The sequence below is a fragment of the Ochotona curzoniae genome, unplaced genomic scaffold (assembly GCF_017591425.1).
Source record: "Ochotona curzoniae isolate NIBS_2020 unplaced genomic scaffold, NIBS_Ocur_1.0 contig_517, whole genome shotgun sequence".
In the NCBI taxonomy this organism is placed as follows: domain Eukaryota; kingdom Metazoa; phylum Chordata; class Mammalia; order Lagomorpha; family Ochotonidae; genus Ochotona; species Ochotona curzoniae.
Genome location: NW_024466454.1, coordinates 810,016 through 832,642, shown reverse-complemented (window position 1 = coordinate 832,642; position 22,627 = coordinate 810,016). Strand labels below are relative to the sequence as shown.

The 22,627-nt window shown below is 35.6% G+C and overlaps 1 protein-coding gene across 5 annotated transcripts in view; it reads right to left on the bottom strand.

Annotated features, from left to right (window-relative positions):
• The window catches only part of SOX6 (SRY-box transcription factor 6), a 472,980-nt gene that overhangs the window by 368,733 nt on the left and 81,620 nt on the right, over window positions 1–22,627 (bottom strand). For 2 of the 5 annotated variants that reach the window (XM_040989056.1, XM_040989055.1), the window contains exon 1: window positions 5,714–5,907. The exons of 2 other annotated variants lie outside the window; for them this stretch is intronic. Coding sequence is in view for 1 of the 3 variants with exons in the window: in XM_040989045.1 (XP_040844979.1) it covers window positions 3,660–3,730 (71 nt within the window). In the remaining 2 variants the exon portion in view is untranslated. Of the gene's footprint in view, window positions 1–3,659; window positions 3,824–5,713; window positions 5,908–22,627 lie in introns of those variants that run through there. One more of the 5 variants, XM_040989045.1, reaches the window with a different exon arrangement.

Genomic DNA, 22,627 nt, shown 5'->3' with positions numbered 1-22,627 from the left:
CTAGCTGCTCTACTTGGAACCCAGCTCCCTGCTGCCTGGGAAAAGCAGCAGAGCACTTACTGCACTCCTGCCACTGACATGGGAGACATGGATAGAATTCCTGGCTCATGGCTTCACCTGGCCCAGCCCTGATGGTTTCAGTCATATAGGAAGTGAACCAGCAGTTGTAAAATCTATCCTATCTATCTATCTATCTATCTATCTATCTATCTATCTATCCATCTCATCAACTAAACAACAAGAAAGAATAAGTGAAACAGAAAACCCTTAGGATAAAAACTTAAGTTTCTTGTATTTAAATATGTTTTCCCTTGCTATGAAGCCCTACCCAACACAGGAAAGACATTTTCTCCCTCAAGTGATATTATCTCATGCTGGTGTAAACTATGTTCAGAACTTCCCATGCTTGTATATATGACACATGACATTTGTATAAAGCGCAAGTGTCATTTCATAATATATAATATATCCATCAAGAACATAGCACAATGACAGTATGTACTATGTTGGCTTCAGTAGTGTGTTGCTAAATGTATACACGTCTATAAGCATCAATGCCCTATATAGATATAGACAAAATTTCATCATAAAACTATAATAATAGCAACAGGCATTTAGCCTAGTGATTATAATGCCTATATCCTATATCATAGTATCTGGGTTTGGTTTCTAGCTCCTGGCTTTGATCCAAACCAGCCTCAACTACCGCAGTCATTTGGAGAATGAATTAGCATCTGAAACACCTCTCTCCCTCAATCCCACCTGTCTCTCTATCTCCTGCTCCCTCCCACCTCTTTCCATCCCCCTTCCTCCACCACTCTCAAATCTTAAAAAAAAAAAACCTAGTAACTAGACAAACTATTTGAACTTTAGCCCTTAACTTATTCTTATCATTCCAAGGCAAAATGTAGGGTTCTTAATTTCTACAAAATGCAAAGACAAAAATTCTAGACACACGCATAAACTAGAGATAAGTTGGTGGTCACTATAAGTAAAAGTTTTTAAGTTTCTGTCCCATTGTTTTAAATCCCCTTTTTTAACTCAATGTCCCATTCATACTTTGCCCCTTGGATCTAATTTCCCTCTTTGGGTTATTCTTTCACTACCAAATAAACTCAGACGCACTATTACATGCCTCTTGTCATCTGCTGCATCTCCTTCCACTGATCTGGAATCAGTGAATCTTACAAGTAGATGTTGTGACAACTTCTCAGAGAATTACTTCAACATACCATTCAGGTATTACCCATTTTTATTTTTAAAATATGTGATTTTATAACTTTAAATCTGTAATCTTTAAGAATTAAAATATTACAAATACATGGCATTAGACACATCTATGTGTCCCTCTCTGCATATAACACTTGTATACCCTGTGTACTATTAGATCATAACCATGCTCAAAGAAAAATAGAGAAAATAAAGCTTAATTATCTTGATTAATAAAACCATTAAACTCTGGGCATATTCAATAAATACTCAAAACCATACATATTTGACCTAATTTTACCTTAAACTACTACAGTTTCTATGCTTCATAACATCACCTCATAACATCACAATATGTCATAATATATCATAATAACTTAAGAAGTCAAATCATAATAATTATGATATATCACAATAATCACAATATGTCATAATAACTGAAGAAGTCAAATCTTCTGTTCTGAGATTTCTTTGTGTTTCTTCATTCCTGAGAACTCCTGGACCATGTATGCACACACGTAAGAACTGCCCCTTATAAAACACTGGAAACCATATTAAATCCTACCAAAAATCTTTAAAATCTATTGAGAACAGTTTCACTGTCAGAAAATCAAATTCTTTCAGTTCATAAAATCTTCAATAATTATAACATTAAGGTACTCTGAGTTCACAAAACCACTAATTCACAAGTATGCAGCTTTCATTTTTAACCTGTGCACTGTTAGTGTTTTCTTTCAAGTAAAATAACAATTGCATATCACATTCTCAAAATTAACTTTAACAGCAAGACAAGTAGCATTTGAAATACCACATAAGAAATTCATTTTTAAAAATGGGTAATACATCATCTAATACTAGTATCTGTGACGTTGTGGCCTATTCTGATCTAAAATGACTTTTTTCCCCAGCCTCTGCATAAATGTGTACTCTAATATCATTCAAAAATTTAAATAATTTTTTCAATTAAAAATTTTTATTTGAATGGCAGAGTCAGAGAAAGGAAAGAGACAAAGAGATCTTCCATCTGGAGGTTCACTGCCCAAATGGCTGACAAAGCTAAAAGCAATGAGCTTCTTTCAGGTCTCCTACATGGGTTCAGAGGCCCAAGGATTTGGCCTATTCTCGGCCACTTTCACAGGCTTTTAGCTGGGAACTGGATCAGAACCATGCAGGCACTGCAACATGAACCATGCAGGCACTGTGAGTGAAGACTTAATCTACCATGCTACAGCACAAGCTCCAAATAATTAAAATTGTAAAAACAAATGGTGAGAAGTAAGAGCTTCCATTGGTAGTTAAGCCTTGTTCCACATCAAAATACCTGAATCAGTTCTCCAGCTCTGACTCCTAATTGCAGCCTTCTTCTAAGGCAGACCCTGGGAGGCAACAATGATGATTCCAGCAGTGGAGTTCGTGACACCCACATGGGAGACCTGGGTAGACTTCCTAGCTCCTGCTCTTAGGCTCACTGACCACAGTAAGCAGTTCTGAAGTGAAATGGCCGATTAGAGCGCTTTCCTTCTAGCTCTCTATTTCTCCTACTTCTTAAACAAATTTTAAGAATTAAAACAAGGTGATCAGATTTTTTGTAATGCAGAAGACAAATTTCTAAAATGTATTAGCTTAAGGTCAATATTAAAATAAACTAGTATTATTATTTTTTTAATCTAGGAGCAGGTAGGATTAGTGATGAGAATGGAAATAGGAACAGAGGCCAAAATCATACTGGCTGTCAAGAGAAAATCATGCTAGAATTAGAAAATTGTAAATAATCTCCAACACATAATTCACACAGATGTGACAGACAGCTAGTTAAACAAATATGTAAAACCCTTCACCGTTTCTTCTACATTCTTGTCTTTTAAATGACTCAAACTTGTTTTCAAAAGATGGGGGAGAGGGAAAGATGGGAACAGGGAAATTACGAACAGAAAATATGTGCTAATTGAATTTTAAAATCACAACATCCCTGCTAATGGTAAGAGTTTCACATGATCTCTATGGAATTAAGTGAAGTAATGAGGACAGTATTCCTCATGAAGATCATCACTGAAACCCATGACTGCCTTCCGTACACCCAGCATAAAAAACGTCAACCTCCATCAGGCAACTATAGAAAAAGAGGACAGTATATTCACTGAACATTTAATATTTCAAACATTCAATTTGGACTACACTTAGAAAAAAGAAAAGGAGAAGGAAAGAAGGGGAGGAGCAGGATGGCTGGGGCAGGAGGAGAGACAAAGAGAAAATAAGAAAGAGAACAAGAGAGGCAGCAGAAAAATAAGACAGCATTCAAGATTTAAGGATGCTATCCAGACTACTAAATTATCATTGATCACTCTAAAAAGCAATTCTTTGAACAAACAGTTAATTTGTTAGTTAAGGGTTATTAAAGCTGTACTGTGGTAGGTGTTTGATGTAGTGGTTAAGACACATGCATCCCATACCAAAATGACTGGAATAGACTCTCAGCTCCATTCTGGTTCCAGTTTCCATTGATGTGCACCATCAGAGGCATCAGCTCATGGCACAGGTAATTGGGTCCTTGTCACCCATTTAGAAGAGTCGGATGAAGTTCCTGGCTGCTGACTTGGGTCTGGCTCAGTCCAAGCTAGTGGGATACTTGGGGAGTGAATGAATGGATGAAAGAATCCTAGTTTACTCACTCTCTTGCTCTCTTGTTCTTTCACTCTGCCTTTCAACTAAATAAAACCTTTTTCCAAAGACAGGAAAAATGATAATATTTATAAAGTATATTCTGTCCAAACAAAACTATTTAAAATGCCAAAAAAACCCTTACACATACTAGAACAAACCAAGTCTTCAGAATAATCAAGCAGGCATTTTTATGTGAGTTCATGTATTCCAACATATAGACTTAGTAAATAAGAGGATTACAATACAGAAATACGCTCACACTTGTCATCAATACAGCAAGACAAAAATGAACAGAGACCAATTATTTGACAGTTTGTCAGTGCTAAAAGTCTAGGCCATGATTCCTTAATGTATGGCATTGATCAAATTAAATAATTTCACCAAGTTTTAGATTCTTCAGCTTTAAACTTACTGTAAAAAGCTAGATTCTTTAGCTTTAAAATTATAGAAAAATTTAAACAAATGTCAAGAACTTTCATATAACTAATCAAAATGAACCGTGGAATGCCTCCAAAATTACTATTTACAATTAACCACAGATTAAGTTGGTAACAACATAAGACCAAAAGCAAAAACTTTAAAAGAAAATGAAGAAAGAGAAAAGAGCAGGTTTTCTTCATAACAAACAATATCTTCTCCAGGTATTCAAGACTCAGAAAAACTTAGTAGCTTTTTCCTATTCAAGAAGGAAAATGGACCAAATTTCTACATTGTTTTGGCTGCCAGCCCTCAGCCTTGATAATCATTCAGTAGCACTTCTCCACATGGGGAAGCTGATACAGCATTAACAAATTCTTTATCAATATCAACATTTTCTAACACTAAGAAAATTTAAAGTGTTCTAATCTATAAATGGCTAAGCTTGTCATGTCAAAACTTAATCCTAATTAGAAACTTTGCTTAAAACAATATTCAATTGCTTCATGGCCTTATACTAAGATCAAGATATAAGTGTGCTCAAAAGTTTCTCTACTTCTTTAATTTCTTAAATTACATAGATTTCTTCCATCTCTAAAATGTTTGTTCTTATCTAAGCATGTATTATATTTATACATATTCTTCATGGCAATATACATAACAGTCAATTTTTACTTGCCCCACTGAGCAAAAATATGCTTGAAACATATTCTCAATACAAAATTCCAGTCCCCCACACTAACTTGACATAGGCTTAAAATTTCACCTTATCTCCTTACTCCCTCTAATAACCTAAGCTTAAACACACACACACACACACACACACACATTGGCAGAGGTGAAAGGAGAACCCAGAGACACACACACATTATCTCAAACTTAAAAAAAAATAATGCTTAAATTGAACTTGAACTGTGGCAATGCAGCAAGATGGAGGAATCCACCATGGAGAGAGGGTTGTGGGAGGGGGAAGAGGAATCCCAGTGCCTACAACTGTATTACATAAGGCAATGTAATAAAAAAAATAATTAATACTTAAAAGTCACCCAAAGGTGACACCAAGTTGTAAGGTGTTTCCAGAAAAGCCTAAGGTAACGAAAAACACATTTTCTAATCAAAGTCTGGGAATTTTTTCTCTGAGTAAACACTATTGACACAAAATAATACATCACCATTTTAACAATCCAATATTAACATTTATAAACATAAGTTGAAAAATATTTGCCTATCAAAATCGTTTTGCTTATTACAGAGTCCCTGGGTAGTCAAGCATTACTTCTGTCCCAATCATCATCAAAAAGACACACACACACAAAAAAAGAAATTCAGAGAACACCTTTGTCAAAACACTTCACCAAAGCTCATAAATAATGGCATATCCAACACCTGTACACAGAAATAATAGCCAAACTGTTTAATCAAATACCTCACAACAGGAATTCACTTCTTCCTTTTGTCCTTTGATGACCATAGTATCTTCATTCCTCTATTGCTGTCATTATTTCTAATTGAAATCATCCTCTACCTCCACCCTTCCACGAAGGAATACATAGCTTTTATCTTTGTCTTGCACATGCACACTACAGTGGAGGGAAAAAGGAGTAAATTGCTACTTGCCACTTTTTTCCCCAATAACAAGATGGCAAATAAATAAGGGGTGGTTCCTTTTACAGGATAGTAATGCACATTCAACACAAAAGTCAGCTGTTGAAGAGGCCTTCATTGCTAGGCTCTTTGCCTGCTGTGGTATCACATTTTCAAAAGGCAGAAAAAAACTCACAAAGTGGGTGAAATTATCTAAAGGTGTAGCAAGAGTAAATGGGATGCCTCACATGAAGCTTGTGTTCATTCTGAATAAAGTTTGCTCCTTTAGGTGCTTTCTGTGCTTTGGTACAAAAAAAATAGAACAAAAAGTACCCCGGGGTACAACGTAAGGAAGGAGAAAAGGAAGGGATGGAAGACATTCTCAGGCAATTTGTGAAATATTTTTTTTAAAAAGCAGGTTATCCAGCAAATATTTCTGCTTTTTGAAAACTGTTAGATTTTTAGCAGAACTCTGAGTTTTAAAGCAATGATTTAAAAGAAACACTGAAATGTTGTTAACCGTCACTTAATCTCTTAACCACCATAAAAGGCCCAATTGAGGACCACTGTTCTGTCAAATTACTTCCTTTCTTTCAATTACGATTAGTGATATATATTGAGGTTAAGATCTGTTTCCCTGAGAAATGTAGCTATGGACATCAACATCAATCCAATGGCATTTTGACTAATTATGTTAACTTCTGCACAAGTTCATAAGCCAGCACCCTTTCACATAGGAAATTCATTCTTTGATTCCCTAATAAGCCTGGGAATTGTGGGAGGGAAGCTGATTCTGCGATTAAAAGGTAAATAAATGTATGTTATCACAAAAAAATTTTTTTAAAAAGGAGGTAGGGGGGAAGTAGAATGGCAAATATCATTAGGTATTTTAAATGGTATATGTGAAATCTATAAAAATTTTGTCCTCTTTATTTTAAAAAAGGAGGTTATTTAATAATAATTCCCCCTTTGAAAAAATTCTAAAACTCCTTCTTACAGCATTTATTTCTTAGACTCTTCAATACATACATAGTTACAACTTTATTTACAAAATATAAAATAAGGCTTAGAAGACAACTAGAAATGATGCAAAATCCAAAATGAATATCTCAAGGTAATATACTAAAGCTTATTTTCTTAAAGAAAAATAATATCTGAGCTTAAAATCCACTGACTCTACTTAAACACAACCATTATTTGAGGGGGACTGCACAAAACAGTTCAAATCCTGCACCCACAAATTACCAGTGATATAATCTTCGGTTGTTACTCAACTTCTCTATTTTTATTTTTATAACAGTTTGCCTTGGCAGAATATTGCAGGAATAAACCCAACAGACATATATAAATATACAGAGCCCAGCATATACTAAATGCTCAGTAATGATAGTAATGATTTTTGTTGCCTTAAAAATAAAATCCTATTAACAATTTAAGAATTGAAAATTAAGTAGCATAACTTATGTGAAAACACCTACACTAATGCTATGCAAAAAAAAGAGGGAGAGCTTGTTAAAATGTTATCCTCTTATCTCACTCAACAGGCCATAACCAAATATAAGTAGCAGCTTATGGGAATAAGGGAGGAGTAGTGATCTTGCTAAAGTCAAAAATACTAATATGCAGAGTCTGGAAACAAAGATAAATATAAGAAGCCCAAAATGCAGACATAAGAACTCAAAAACAGCAGTTGGCAGTCATTGCAAACAGATAGAGGCAGCATTACCAGACACCCAGCTTCAGAGCACTTATTAATAGTTGTTCATAGTCATAAGTCTGGAACTATCAAGACAAGATCTTAAGAAATTAAAAACTCAGGAGATGAATGTATATATGGCATAGCCTCAACCATATATGCATTACACCAAAATATTAATAAGGCATAGCTGATAATGGAAATATAGGCGATTTAATTCTCTTACTTAATCTTCTTTACAGTTAAGAAAATCAGGTGTCTGATTAAATTTTAAAACAGTGTTGGTTCTTAGAGAAAATATTTAAAGTTTAAGAAACACAAATGTGTAATACAAAGTTTACCTCATTTTATCTTGAACAACCATTTTCAGATAGCCTCTGATTCTAAGATCAAAGGCATTACAAAAGTTAAACTGCTTGAACAAATTAATTGTTGTACAATAAATTTATTTGGAAAAGAAAAAAAGTGCTGAAAGTAGACTTACTCTAGAGGTACTATTTTGAATACCAGCAATATCAAAACAAAGCCTATAATGGGAACTGCAAATGCTTTTGTCTGTCTTTCCTTGCAACAATTTGACACACCCTCAATTTTAGAGTAAAATGTGTTTAAACAATTCAAAGAGCCAAATAAACCAATAAAACAGAGAATGTTCGACAAACACAGTCATAAGCAAAATGCACCTTTTTAGCTTCTAAAACGGTAATTAAAATAGTGCAGGCAAACACAGCTATTACTGTGTAACCACTGGCACTGCTTACAGGAGGGATGGGAAGAGGAAAAGAAGAGAGGAGGGAACAACCAAGAAAGAGAGCTAAGGAGGGAGGGAGGAAGAGTGATGGAATAGAAAGCCAACCAATATAACATACATGAACCTATGGCAAAATATCTTTCTGATCAGAATGCATTCCTCTCTCTTTGGAACCATCCCACTAAATATCAAGTACAGTTACTAGAGAGCATGACAAAGAGTTAAGCAGCAGACCCTAGAGGACTGGTTCACTCAGAAAATTTGCATCTTGCTAGAAATATAAATCAGTTTCCTATTTATTCATTAAATAGAGCTCTAACTGTAAAAGTAAAAAATCAGAGAAAGATAGGGCACCAAGTATAGGGATACTACGAACTCCCAATTCCTTTAAATATTGATATTATTATCAGTAATAATAGTATTACAGTACTAGTACAGATTAGAAATGGACTAAATGAAAAATGGCCACATCCTTAATCTCTGATAGAATCAGGAGCAGCACTTAGATTATGTGCATCCTTGTTTTCAAAAAATTTACAATTCCTCCTTTCCATAATTTCACTTAGAACTTGGTCTGCTCCAATGTATGTCATTTTCGCTAATTCAGCTCTATTTCATTTCTTTTCTTGGACTCCAACAGTCAAAGATTAAAAGCAATGATCCTATTTATTAAACCAGTGGGTCTAAATCATGCCTGTAAATTGGAAACAAACAAAAGTGCTCTTTAAGTATGCTTTAGTATTATTCTAAAGTCTTACTTCCACGATTTAAAAGAAAAAATTTTAAAACAAAAGTTTTACTTCTACCACTTAAAATAAAAACTTCAGGAAACACAAAGTTAAAAATAATAATTAAAATAAATCCTTTATTATGATGCTTGGGATCAAATTTTAATTAATTCTAAATTGGATACAACTAAGTCTCAAAAATGCAAACTCCTGTGATCACAAGGGATATTTTTTCATGATGCTTAACAGAAAGAAAAGCATGATAAATTAGTCCCTGTTTTGATTCATTTTCCTTTTTGAAGAAATTAATGCTGTACAAATCCCAGGCAACTTCTGTTTCATTTGTGACTGAATTGAGTGGAAAGGAGAAAAATATGTAAAAAAAGAAAAAACATTAAAGTAAAATTTTGCATTTTCTTCTCTCCCACTTTCTCTCCTAGTAGCTAGTCATGAAACTAAGAGGATAGTTTGATGTTCATTGCTGCTGAATTGCTTTGGGCCACTTCAGTATGCTCAGGGAGCTATAGTACCTAGAGTTCTCTGCGGTCAATCCCTTGAACATGGCTCTCAAGCCCCCTGGCCAGATTGTAAAGCTATCTTTGGCCTATTTTAAAACTCACACTGAAGACTATTTTTTGCTATACTGAGTGGAGGTTTTCTTGTCCTCTTATACATAGCTTTGCATTTAGCTTGGGAAATAGATAATCATGAGACTAGCAGTGTTAACAATTTTATTGCAATATAGGAAACACAGGAAGAGTTTATTTTCCTGTTTCTCACTGAAAGCCATCAGATTGGAAAAAAAAAAAAAACTTGTATCTTTTTTTTTTTCCTGAGCTGTTGTAAAAATTGACCATGACAATTCCCTTCCTTGAACCTATAGAACACAGAAGCCATGGTGGGCTTGCAAGATCCGTTAAGTCTCAGAGCCTGCACTGTGATGCAGAACATGTGGGATGCCATCGTCTGGTGTGAGAGTGCCTGTTTCTTGTCCTTGCTCTGCTTCCAACTCATTTTCTTGCTAATAAACTTTTAAGGTTCTAAACTATAATCTTCACTATGAAATCCTTCCCTGACAAAAAAACAAGAATGAGTTGCTCCATCCCTGATTTACCCTGCTCCTGTTCTCACTATCACGTAATTGTTTTTCACTCTTAAACACAAATGTGTAACGTGCTTGTATGCAGCACCCAATATTTCGTTTATACCTTTTGTGTGTGGTTGATAGCAGGCAGAAGTTGATCTTTAGTTAGTGAATGAACAAATGAATAAATTTATAGTAAGCATTTTTCTCCTTGAGTCAATCATTAAGGCTAATCTCTGCATGCAGCATTAGCATCCCTTACGGGCACGGGTTCTAGTCCCAGATGCACCAACGCCATCTCCCATCCAGCACTTTGCTTATGGCCTGGGAAAGCACCAGAGGATGGCTCAAGTCCTTGGGCCTCTGCATACATGTGGAAGACCTGGAAAAAGCTACTGGCTCCTGGATTCATAGAGACTCAACTCTGGCCATTTTGACCATTTGGAGAGTGAAACAGATGAAAGGTGTGGTGTGTGTGTGTGTGTGTGTGTGTGTGTGTGTGAACTCCATCTTATAAAATCTATCATTCAAAAAAAAAATCTTAAAAAACAAAAAAGAGCAATGAGGCCCTAAGTCACCACCTCAACAGCTTTCAGATTGAGAATTAAACATGTAGTAAGCAATACAAATGATATATTGGGAAAAACAAAAATGAGACTGTGAAAGATCACATTTCATTATTCTTTTAATTCTATCACCAGGCATACAATTTGAGGTAAGATGTAAAGAGAGAGAATTAACATTTATTAAGGATCCATTGAGTACTATGTGTTTTACTTCATTCTCATCACCATACTAAATGGAAATTTCCTACGCCAATTTCATTTTTTCAGATAAAGTAGTCAGCTTTTGTTATTCCCCAATTTTGAAAGACCTAAAATTTCAGTTGAGAATATTTACATTGGAAATAGCTCACATGCCTATCAATATAACAGTGGTACACCAAAAATATATAGAAGAAAATGAGGTAAACCAACATGGGGTTCCAAGTCACAACTGTAAACAGAAGTAGAAGTATATAAAACTGAAGACAACATGCATAAAATGAGAGAATGCTATCTTTACGCAAAATAAACTGCAGATTTCTATAACTGTATCTACTTGTATATGAAAATACACAAAGAAATCTGTAAGGTTACAAGTCAAATTAAAAATAGTATTTAAGCTTGGGAAAAGAGAATTTCAACTAGGTAGCAGTGTTAAGAAAAATCTCTTTCACATTTTTCAATAATTATTCATCCATGAACTGTTTAATGACTGCTGCTAAATGCACTAAGACAGAGTTCTATAAAAAGGATGTATTTATGTAATTAAGTTTTGTAATTTTTAAATATTTTTAAATTTTAATGAACACATTGCCCTAAAAAGAGGAAACTAAAATAACATAAACCCCCTAAGGTCCTTTAAATATGATTCTCTAAGTTCTCACTCTGCCAGAAAGTCATAAATCTTTAAAGTAATAAATAAATTGATTGTTATATTTTTAAAATCGATTTCCTTAACTCAGATTAAAGTTTGTATTCTCCATGTCTAGACTCTATAGAGAAACAAGCTGATCCTTATAGTATCTCCTTAAAATACAGCTCCCTTAACATAGCTCTAGTCTTCAACAATTTCAAGATCCATAGTGAAGTTTAGTGTTCTGACCTCACATAATTCCAGCCAATAACTTGCATCCTACAGATAAGCACATTTCTTTATTAAAATACTAGAACAGTTGAGAAAACCTGGTCTGCATGAAGTCCATTCTGACTTCACAAACTAGAGGAACATGTCTTTGTTAACTTTATGCTGATTCAATTCCCCGTCCTATCCATGTAACACATAGAGGACATCTCTTAAAATTTCGGGTGGAAATTATCAGGTGTAACTCAATATTCTAAACTTTTTCTCTGACTCTTATTTGTGACAAAGCCTTCGCTACCTCAACAAATCAACCTATTTCACTTTAAGACAACTATCATAGTTACAAAGTTCCTTCATCTGTTTGCCTATGACTCTGCCCCCTGTGACGTCCATCTACCTCGTTGGGCCGGGCATACACTTCCCCCTATGGACGCAGTGTAACCACCTCAGGACAGTTTCTAAATTCTCTTCAGACTTATGGTTTTTGGAATAAACATGCCTAGCTCTTTTAACAGGGAAGCTTCTGCTGAAAGTGTGAAAAAAACAAAACTGAGTTTCTTTGAAACAGGTTATTTTTCCAACTGAAACACATGAGGTTTATTTTCTACCTTAATATGCAACAACCTTCTTGGATAATCATATTTGTCTTCAAAAAAAAAAAAAATCCTTCTCCCTGCCAGTATGTGTGTACATCCACTACATACCCATTACCCTCCACTTTTTCTTTTCTTTTTTTAATAATGATCTTCCTTAGCTCACATGATTTAGGTTTCTACCAAAGGAATTTATATTCTTCTTCTTTAACTGTTTCAATTAAGCATCACTTCATTTTGTACAAACTATGGTATTAGGTTCGTGAGCCCTAGGGGTGATTTGGTGGGGTTTGAGTCACCTGGCTCAGGTTCCACGGCCTACCTACTAGGTGGCTGCCAGGCTCATAAGCCCAGGAATGAGGGATTTGGCGGGGTTTGGGTCTCCTGTCTTGGGCCCTGGGGCCTGCCTACTAGGTAGGTGTTTGGTTCATGAGCCCCAGGGGAGGGGCATATTCCGATGCTTGGGACATCTGGTCCAGGTACTTGGGCTCGCCAGCAAGAACATCCCTACTTAATTAAAAAGGTGGAGTAGTGGACACAGGCCCTGTTGTGAAAGGAGAATATGGCAGCACATTTGGTGCTGTAGCAGAAGAACAGAGCTAATTGGACAACTACCCCAAACAAACAATAACAGCAGAAAATCTCGATGGATGGAGCCAATGGTCATTGGGAGGGTGACATCATCCTCGGATCAGTGAAATACGCAGCATTTCAGAACTATCCAAGCTACTTGGACAGAATCTTCAGAATATGTACACATTGTGACTGGGTTGATATGAGGTGGCAGTTCCTCATCCCTGGTACTGGGATGTGTGGAAAGTTGTGAGTAGTCTCCCTCTTTGTTTCTCCCCTTCCCCTAGGAACAACAAGAAGAAATAGCAAATTTGGAAGCAATGAGTTCACTGAATTCTCCCTAAATCTCGATCCTTCCCACCCTGATCAACCATGTAATTGGGAGGTTGGGTGGGGCTTCTCCATTTATCTCCCCATGTACCCCAGATACAGAAAAAAAAGAGAATGTGGAAATAATAATCTTACCCACTTTCTTGTGGCCCTTGAACATTTGTGCCCTAATTAACCATGTAAAAGATTGTCAAAAATGAAGAAATAATATACATATACATAGTTTTTAAATTATGGTACTTAATTCTTTTAAACTCATACCTGTTTCCCCCTATTTCAGGTAAGGACTCAATCCATTCAATTTTACCCAACAATCTTTACCTTACAAATACCCTTAGCAATGTGCCTCTACTCATTAAATAGATTTAACCAACTCCATCTTATTTGTTGGCAATTGTTAACTACTTTGAATGTTTACAAAATCAGAAAAAATAAAACTTCGAAGCCCAGAGAAAAGCTATGGAAGACATCTATCTAATCCATCCTGGTTCATCAAAGAATTTAATTATACCCCTTGTTCAAAGTAATTCGGTGGGGCATGGGTAAGTGAATATTCAACTTACCTAGAAAATTACACTAGGAATTAATAGAGTAGTGGTTCCTGTCTCATTTGTATTCCAATTTTCCAAGCTGTGAAACAAAACTAACAAGAGCCCTGTTTTAACTATCTTGCAGGATTACTATATGAATCTTATAAGATAGGCAATACATGAAGAACTTTATTTAAAAAATAAGGTATAATAAAGTACAAGATACAATATTATTAATAATGATGGCACCTTTTATATGCATGGATGAAACATTTACAAATCCCCTCCTTTTAACATCAAGGCATTTTAATTAAACTTTGTTTTTTATCCTCTTTTATCTCCTTTTCCTCTACTACCAACAAGAAAACATTTCAGCATAATCTTTTAGCCTTGGACTTTAATTATAAGTGCGAGTGAAGATTACATAGAATACAGCGTAAGTATATTCTGACATTTCATAAACCTCAGCTCTCCTCTCAGACTGACTTCATTTGCCTTTTCCTTTTTTTATAACCTTTACTATATTCTCCAGAAAAAAGAAAATCAAGCTCCTTAGCAATATTATAGCAACTGTCTCATCACTATGAATATTTTAGTTACGATTATCATGTAAAAATGTTTACAAATGACTTCTTTTGGCAAAAGTACAAAGTATATACCTCAACTGTGTCCTAAAATTTTTAGTTTTGGAATTCATTATTATTCCACAAGCAGATTTTAGCCAGTGTGGCTGTTCCATAGGTTTATAATTTCAAAGTTCATTTCCTGCATCCAAGAATCTAGACTCAAAATGAGATCACAAATGTGAAAGATCACACAGACACCCCCAAGTCAGGAAACAGCAATGTAGAGAGCTGCTCAATGTTCTCCAGCTGGATGACAAGAAACCAAAAGGTCCCTCCTATCTCCTTCATTCCAATTTTTGCCACTATTAAGTTTCATAATTTTAGGTAAATAGTATATACAAACAAACCAACAGGATCTATTTTAATGTACTTCTTTTCTTTCTCTCAGTTTCCCTATTTTTCCTCTTACCACATTCTTCTTCCTGATAACAACAAATACTTCCTGAACACCCATAATATGCAGGAACCTATGGGCTGCAAGTTCGGAAAAAACTGTAGGCCAATCCAGAAAGGAGGACAGAGACATTGTACCAAACAAACAAATTCATAATTTAGAATTGCAATATCTATTAGGAAACAATTTAAACAGCAAGCAGTAGGATGTTCACAAGCAGATGGGACCTAAGATGAGGACCCAATGGATAAGTACCACTCATTTGGAGGAAGACTGGGGAGAAACGTACTCCAGGTGAGAAAGCTGCCTGCTGTGAAGATCATAGGGCAGGAAAGAATGTGCAGGGTCCAAGAAACAAGAAGGATACTGGTATAGTAACTGGATCAAAAACAATCACGAGAAGACATGCATTTGGCCTAGTGCTTAAAACAACATTGAGTCTATCCACATCCTTAAATTCAAGTCCTGGCTCAGCTCCTGATTCCAACCTCCTGCTGATGTACCCCATGGGATGTAACAAGTGATCACTCAAGTGAATGGGTGCCTGCCACCCACATTAGAAATCCAGACTGAAATTCCAGCTCCTGGCTTAGATCTGTCCCAGGTCTGGCCATTGTGGGCATTTTCATAGCAGCCCTAAGGACCAGGTTCTCTGCCTCCTGTCTTTTAAGAGAAGGAAAAGGCAGGGAAGGGGACAGTGCAGTGGCTCAATTGGCTATCCTACAAGGGCCAGAATATCATATGGACACCAGCTCGTGTCCCAGCTGCTCCACTTCCCATCAGCTCCCTGCTTGTGGCCTGGGAAAGGAGCGAAGAATGGTCCAAAGCTTTGAGACCCTAAAGCTGCATCCATGAAGGAGACCCAGAAGAAGTTCCTGACTCCTGGCTTAAGATTGGCTCAACTCCAGCCATCACAGCCATTTACTGGGGACTGAACCAGTGGATAGAAGAGCTTTCTCTCTGTCTTTCCTTCTATCTGTAAATCTGCCTTTCTAATAATAATAATAATAATAATTTTTAAAAGAAAAAAAAAGTGATGGAAAGGAAAAGGCTGAGACTGGCAATGAAGAAACCAGTTTACATAGGGTCAGAAACTTTTATTTTGAAGATTTTTGTTTTTGTAGGAGAATAAGAAAGGATTTTTATTAGATGCTAAAGAACGGTAGATGGGTTCTTTTCCTATCATATAATGAACCTGAGATTTAACCATAAATAGAAAGAATAGCATGAGAATAAAACACCAAATCCAAGGAAGTGGTTGTCTCTGGCATCAAGACAGAGAGATTAAAAAAATCAAGAGTTTTTACCTGTATTAATGTTATATTTCTTATTAATACAAAAACAATTGTTACACTACATATTTTTGAATGACTGAATGTTTCATAACAAAATTTTTAAGATTTAATGAATGATGAAAATTTACTGCTTCATTTCTTTTCCTTCTTTTTTCCCAGGACCAGATTAAGTCTTCCCAATTCTGAGAGACAAATACATAGAATTCAGGAAACTCCTTTCTTTATATAATAGGTTTATTATATACCATGATATAATTTTGTAGGTATACAGGTTCTTCCCTCTCTCTCCCTTTTATCCCTCTCAATTTCCCACCCTGATGTTTTTCCCAAAATGATCACAATAGTATAATTCTCTAGCAACAGTGACAAGGTTGACTTTCTGCTAATCAATGTGTAATGATGTGATAGGTATAGGTAAATGTAGAAAACCTAGTCTCTATCAGATCTGGTGCAATGGCTCAGTGCTAAATCCTCGCCTTGCATGCGCCAGGATCCCATTTGGGTGCCAGCTCCTGAACCTGCTACTCTCCTTTCCATCCAGCTCCCTGTTTGGGGCCTGGGAAAGCAGCAGAGGACAGCTCAATGCCTTGGGATATTGCACCGGCATGAAAGACACAAAAGCTCCTGCCTTCAGACTGGCCAGCTCTGGCCGTAGTGCCACTGGGGAGTGAACCCGTGGACAGAAGATCTTTCTCTCTGTCTCTCCTTCTCTCTGTAAATCTGCCTCTTTAGTAAAAATAAATAAATCTTTAAAAAAAAAAAAACTAGTATCACGATATATGGGAATATTTACATGCTTCAAACAGGGGTTCTACTTCTATTAGGGAGTAGACTCAAATACTGCAATGTAACTTTACTTCCCAGCAGGCCCGTCTATGTTATACCTTTCATCTGGGAGAATATATGTATGTACTTAATTACCTACATTTGTTTATTTTGTAATTTGCCTAAAGGCTATCTTATATCAGAGAAACTGTATGATATCTGTCTTTATGGGACTGGCATACTTCACTAAGCATGATCGTCTCCAGACTAGAGGAAAACATAGAGAACACTCCACAAGACATAGGCACACAGAGAGTTCTTAGAAAAGACACCAAAAACACAAGTAGTTAAAGCCAAAATAAACAAATGGAACTACATCAAACTAGGAAGCTTCTGTACAGCAAAGAAAACAGTCCACAAAGTGAACAGGCAACCAACAAAACGGGAGAAAATGTTTTTACACTACACAATACATAGGGGCTAATAACCAAGACTATTAGGAGCTTCAGAAACTCAACAACAGCAAAATAAACAACCCTGCTAAGAAATGAAATCTCCCTTCTAACATCATATTCCCTGTACTTTTATTCTCTAAAAGTAGATGTTAGGATTTTTTAAATTAGCTTACTTTTTGCTTTTGCAAAGCACTATAATCCTTATTGAATATTATTTCATTTACTATAGTTCCAAATATAGGCCAAACACTAAAACTAAAAAAAAAGGTTTACTATATAGGCTCAAATCATGCTCAAAATTACATATTCACAAGACATGTACAGATATGTAACAAATATACTTTCTGAAAATAATATTTATGCTCACTTAAGCATTATATAACTGTTAATTTGAGATATTGTATTGTCCCTGAAGATACACATTTTTAAAAGGTTAAAAAATGCATTTATTGGGACACAATCACAATTTAAAGAAAGTCTAGTAAGGTAATCAACATCGAAAAACAATTATCTATTGAAATTATTTATGATTATATAAAGATTCAATGCTATTCAGTATGTGCCATATTGTCATAAAGCCTCATCTTCGTAATATCAAATAATTCATGCAAAACCTCAATCTAACAGAACCGAATGTTGACATCAAAATTTCTTCTACAACAGGTGGAGCAGTCTTTCATGGAAGAACATTATTAAACTCATACCTTCTCGCTTAATTTTCTTTATACAAATAGCACAGAACCTTTCATTTCTCTTTCCTTCCAATTCACAAATACAATAAAAAGTGTCTTTAGAAAGGTTGTTAAATCACACATCACAATGAAATGAATACTGGGTGCCCTAAAATATCAGCACCTATCACATTTCCTGTTATGTACAAGTCTGAAAAACATCTCACTGAATCTTGATGTGAATATTATTCTTCAAATTAAATTTTAATACTTAAGAACTCAGAACTCGGCTCTCGTGAAGGAAAACAAAAGAGAGAAAAACAGTTTGTCACTCAACATTCTCTGGCTTACATTACTTGAGGTTTGGACTCGGATTGTTTCAGTAATCATTCCTCCATGCCCACTTCCTTGTTCTTAATCACAAATCTAATCATTTATTTTTCTATAAATATTCAAAATTAAATATATTTATCTACTTATGTAAATACTTTCAGTTAATGTCTACCGATAGCCCATATAGGGATCTCATTAACAAACACATTTGGAACTTTTTAGATTCATTCCAGCAGCTTGTTAATTCACATTAGACCTAATTGTTTAGAAAGACTCACATTTGACTCATTTTTTAAAAGGATTTTAAAAGACTAATTCCAAGTTTTGTTTTACTTACCAAGCTCTGCCATTCCACCCAGCTGCTTGAACAATATTATCAGCGCTTCAGATACTCATTCTTGCTAAGTAAAAGGATATTTCTCTCTGGCTGGATTAATAATCAACTTTCTAGATAGTTCATTTGTAATTCTCTTCTGGTTAACCCTTAGCATTACAGCAGTCTGCCCAACTCACACTAATCAATTTATTACGTGGAAAAGAATAAAGGAAATCTAATCACACATATATAACAGATGGGAAGTAAAAATGGGGGACAGTTCAGATCAGCCACAAAAGAAAAATCAGCCTTTTTTTTTACAGTAATTGCTATAAATATATTTTTTTAGACATTACAAAAGCACTCAGGTCATAAACACTAGCAACAAGATACATGGAAACACCTAACAGGCCTCCAAGCACAGCAGTCCACTGCGTACCAGGCTATGTTTACAGCTTTCTTACATGCAGATAAACACAATCAGCCCTGAGCACCACGCTCATTTGTTTCTCTTTGTGGAAAGGACTGACTTTCTTTTTTTTTTTTTTTTTTTTTTTAAAGATTTATTTTTATTATTTTTTATTGGAAAGGTGGATATACAGAGAGGAGATACAGAGAGGAAGATCTTCCATCCGATGATTCACTCCCCAAGTGAGCGCAACGGGTCGATACTATGCCGATCCGAAGCCAGGAGCCTCTTCCGGGTCTCCCACGCGGGTGCAGGTTCCCAAAGCTTTGGGCCGTCCTCGACTGCTTTCCTAGGCCACAGGCAGGGAGCTGGAAGGGAAGCGGGACTGCCGGGATTAGAACCGGCGCCCATATGGGATCCCGGGCGTGCAAGGCGAGGACTTAACCACTTGCGCCACCGCGCCGGGCCCAGGACTGACTTTCAAATTCCAAATGCCTCTTCTTTCAGCAATTGTAACCACTTGATAACTGTCCTACAAAAAGTGTCATCACACAGGCTTTATGTGCATTTTCTGCAAAGGTGATCTGCAAATACTTGCATCAGAATAATGCTTATAAAAAGTATAGGCACCTAAGCCTCTTTTCATAAAAACCTCAGCACACCAGGTGATTATTAATTACTTTTAAAGTTTGAGACAGCAATAAGATCATTTCTGACCTCACCTCAGAGAGGTCCTCTGGGATTCTGCACAAAATTATTCACTCTTATTATTATTTTGACCTTGATCTTGACCTTTTGCCTTGATTCCAGTAAATAAAATCCTACATTGTTTTCCTTGAATCTGAGTGCACTAGTCCATCTAAGGCCATGACTCTTCTATGGCCTTGGGATCTTCCAGAAACTGCAACATGTCCTTTCGGGCCACTTGCTGTCTACATGGTCTTTAGGTTTTTGTGTCCTAAATCTCTAAGTGCCATTTGTCCAAGAACTGTTGTTCCTGGGATTTCTTTTTATGTTTTGCTTTTGTTTTAGGTTTGTGTTTCATTGGTCAATTGATTGATCTGCTTTACAAACCACTTAGCCTCCTGCTTTCTCTCTCTTCCACAGTGGATTATACTTCATGTCCACTGTGTAATCTTTCAGGTAATACTTCTTGTGCCTTCTAACATTGTCCCCATCCTGACAGACCCTAACCAGTATGTTCAGTACCTGTCATAGTGAGCCTAACTTGCCTAGTCACATCCAAAGATGTGATATCAACAAATAGCTGAAAGGTAAAAATACAGACAGATAACAGTTAGAGGCAAAGTAAGGTAAAATAAATATAATAAACCAAGCACTGTGTGTTTCATAGTGATATGGGGGTGGGTAGTGAAACAAAGTCACCTTTTATTGAAGAACTCTGAAACTCTAAATATTGCATAAATACAGGAGACTACTATAGTTTTGTAAATTGCTGTTGTATAAAAGGTTAAAATTAACACATTCACAAAGGACAGGCGAGATTTTTATTGTTTTATATTTTTTTAAAAGAAGCTATAAATTGCACACAGTGACAAAGTAAATAGCAATCAGTAAAATGTCTTTACTTAAAGAAGTTTCAAGATAAATACCAGTTAGAGACAGAGTAAGGTAAATGCATCCCAAAACACTGACAAACAGTCAGATTAACCTGAGTTTGCCTAGGTCAGACCTAAGCCTTGAGAGGCTTACTAGAGAAGACTTCCAGATGAGGAGAGAGAGCACGTGGAGGACACCACTGACACTTCTCACCCAGAGCCACCCACCTGAAACTTGAGTTCAGATGACTTCAAGTGGCAAAAATCTTGGGTTATTTGTTGTACAACATTTATTATCCAACATTGGTCTAGAATTCAGTCACCAGATACATTATTGAATTTTTCTGGATAATCTGGAGAGATACAAACTGAGAAAAGTGACAGTCCTTAGACAACTGGGTGACAAGAATTGTCCTTGTGAAAAAAAAAAAACAGAATGATCCTTAATTGAAAACAGATGTTTTTTAAAAATTGTATAAATTCATTCAATAAATATCATTAAGCACCTATGTGTTCTACATGTTATCCAAGAACATGAGCAGTAAAAACAGAAAGTTTCTGCTACCACAGAGCACTATAAAGTAAAAGAAGGCCAAAAAATATAAAAGATACACAAATAATTTGTTAGAGCTTGATAAAGGCTGTGAAAAAAAAAGCATTAAAGAAATCAGGAATGTTTAGAGAACAATTTCAAAAAGACAATCAAAGAAGATCTCACTAAGAAAATGGCATTTTAGTAGACTTGAAGGAGATGATGAGGTTTTGTGGGGTACTAAATCAAAAGTTTTACATCAGCTTAAAAATTTTTACCACTTTGGGGCCTGGTGTGGTAGATTAGTTAAAGTCCTCACCTTGCATAGGCCCGGATCCCACATGGGCATTAGTTCCCTGCTGCCCTGCTTCCTTTCCCTGCTTGTGGCCTGAAAAAGCAGTCCAGGATAGCCCAAAGCCTTAGGATCCTGCACCCACGTGGGAGACCCAGAAGAAGCTCCTCGTTCCTGACTTCAGATCAGCTCAGCACTGGCTGTTGCAGCCACTTGGGGAGTTAATCAGTGGATGGAAGACCTTCCTCTCTTTCTTTCTCTCTGCATATTTGACTTTCCAATATAAATAAATAAATAAATCTTTTATAAAAACTTAGCACTTTGATAATAAACAAAATGCTTTTATAGGTTAATTTTTATATTACAATATTGGTTAAGTTTTTTAACCAATAATTCAATGAAAAAAAATTGTGATCATCCATACAATGATATAAGACTCACTGATCTAAATTTTTCTGACTATTAACATGGGAAAATCAAATAAAATTATTTTTAAATACAAAAATGTATCTAAAGTATGACCAAATATTGCAATTTTTCTTTCATTTGCTCAATGACTATTTTTTGAGTATCTACTATGAGCTAGGGACCAAGCTAGTCTTTGGAGAGAGTGCAGTAAACAAATTAGATAAGTTCTTTCTTCTCATACAAATTTTAAAAAGACTGAAATAAAATATATCTAAATGTTACTGAAGAGCAAATCTGTTTAGCATGAAAGAAAAATGTGAAATTTTAGCTTATTTCATTTTCTTTTTTTATGTTTAAATATGATCTGAAATTTGTAATATTTTCTGAATGATTCCAAAAACAAACAGTGGCACTTATATTGATCTGAATATTATGATCCATATTTACTTTGAAATTATCTGTGAATACAGCACAAATAAAAGTCTTACAATATTATGTCAATACTTTTTTCAATATAAGTAAGAGCCGCATTTTTTTCAATAATACACCAGTTCTTAGGTCTCATAATATCTAGCAACACTGATTAGCATCAGTCCCTTTTCTACACATATAAAAACTAAGAATAAGAACAGCTACCTAAATTGTAGCATTGGAAATAAGACCTGTTTAATTTGGACTTTATAATGATGTCTGTGAGTATCTTGGTGTTTGGTTCAAGAACGGTTTTAAGATTCTGGATGCTATGCTAGTGCCTTAACATACATCTCCCTTTACTTATGTTAAAGGACTT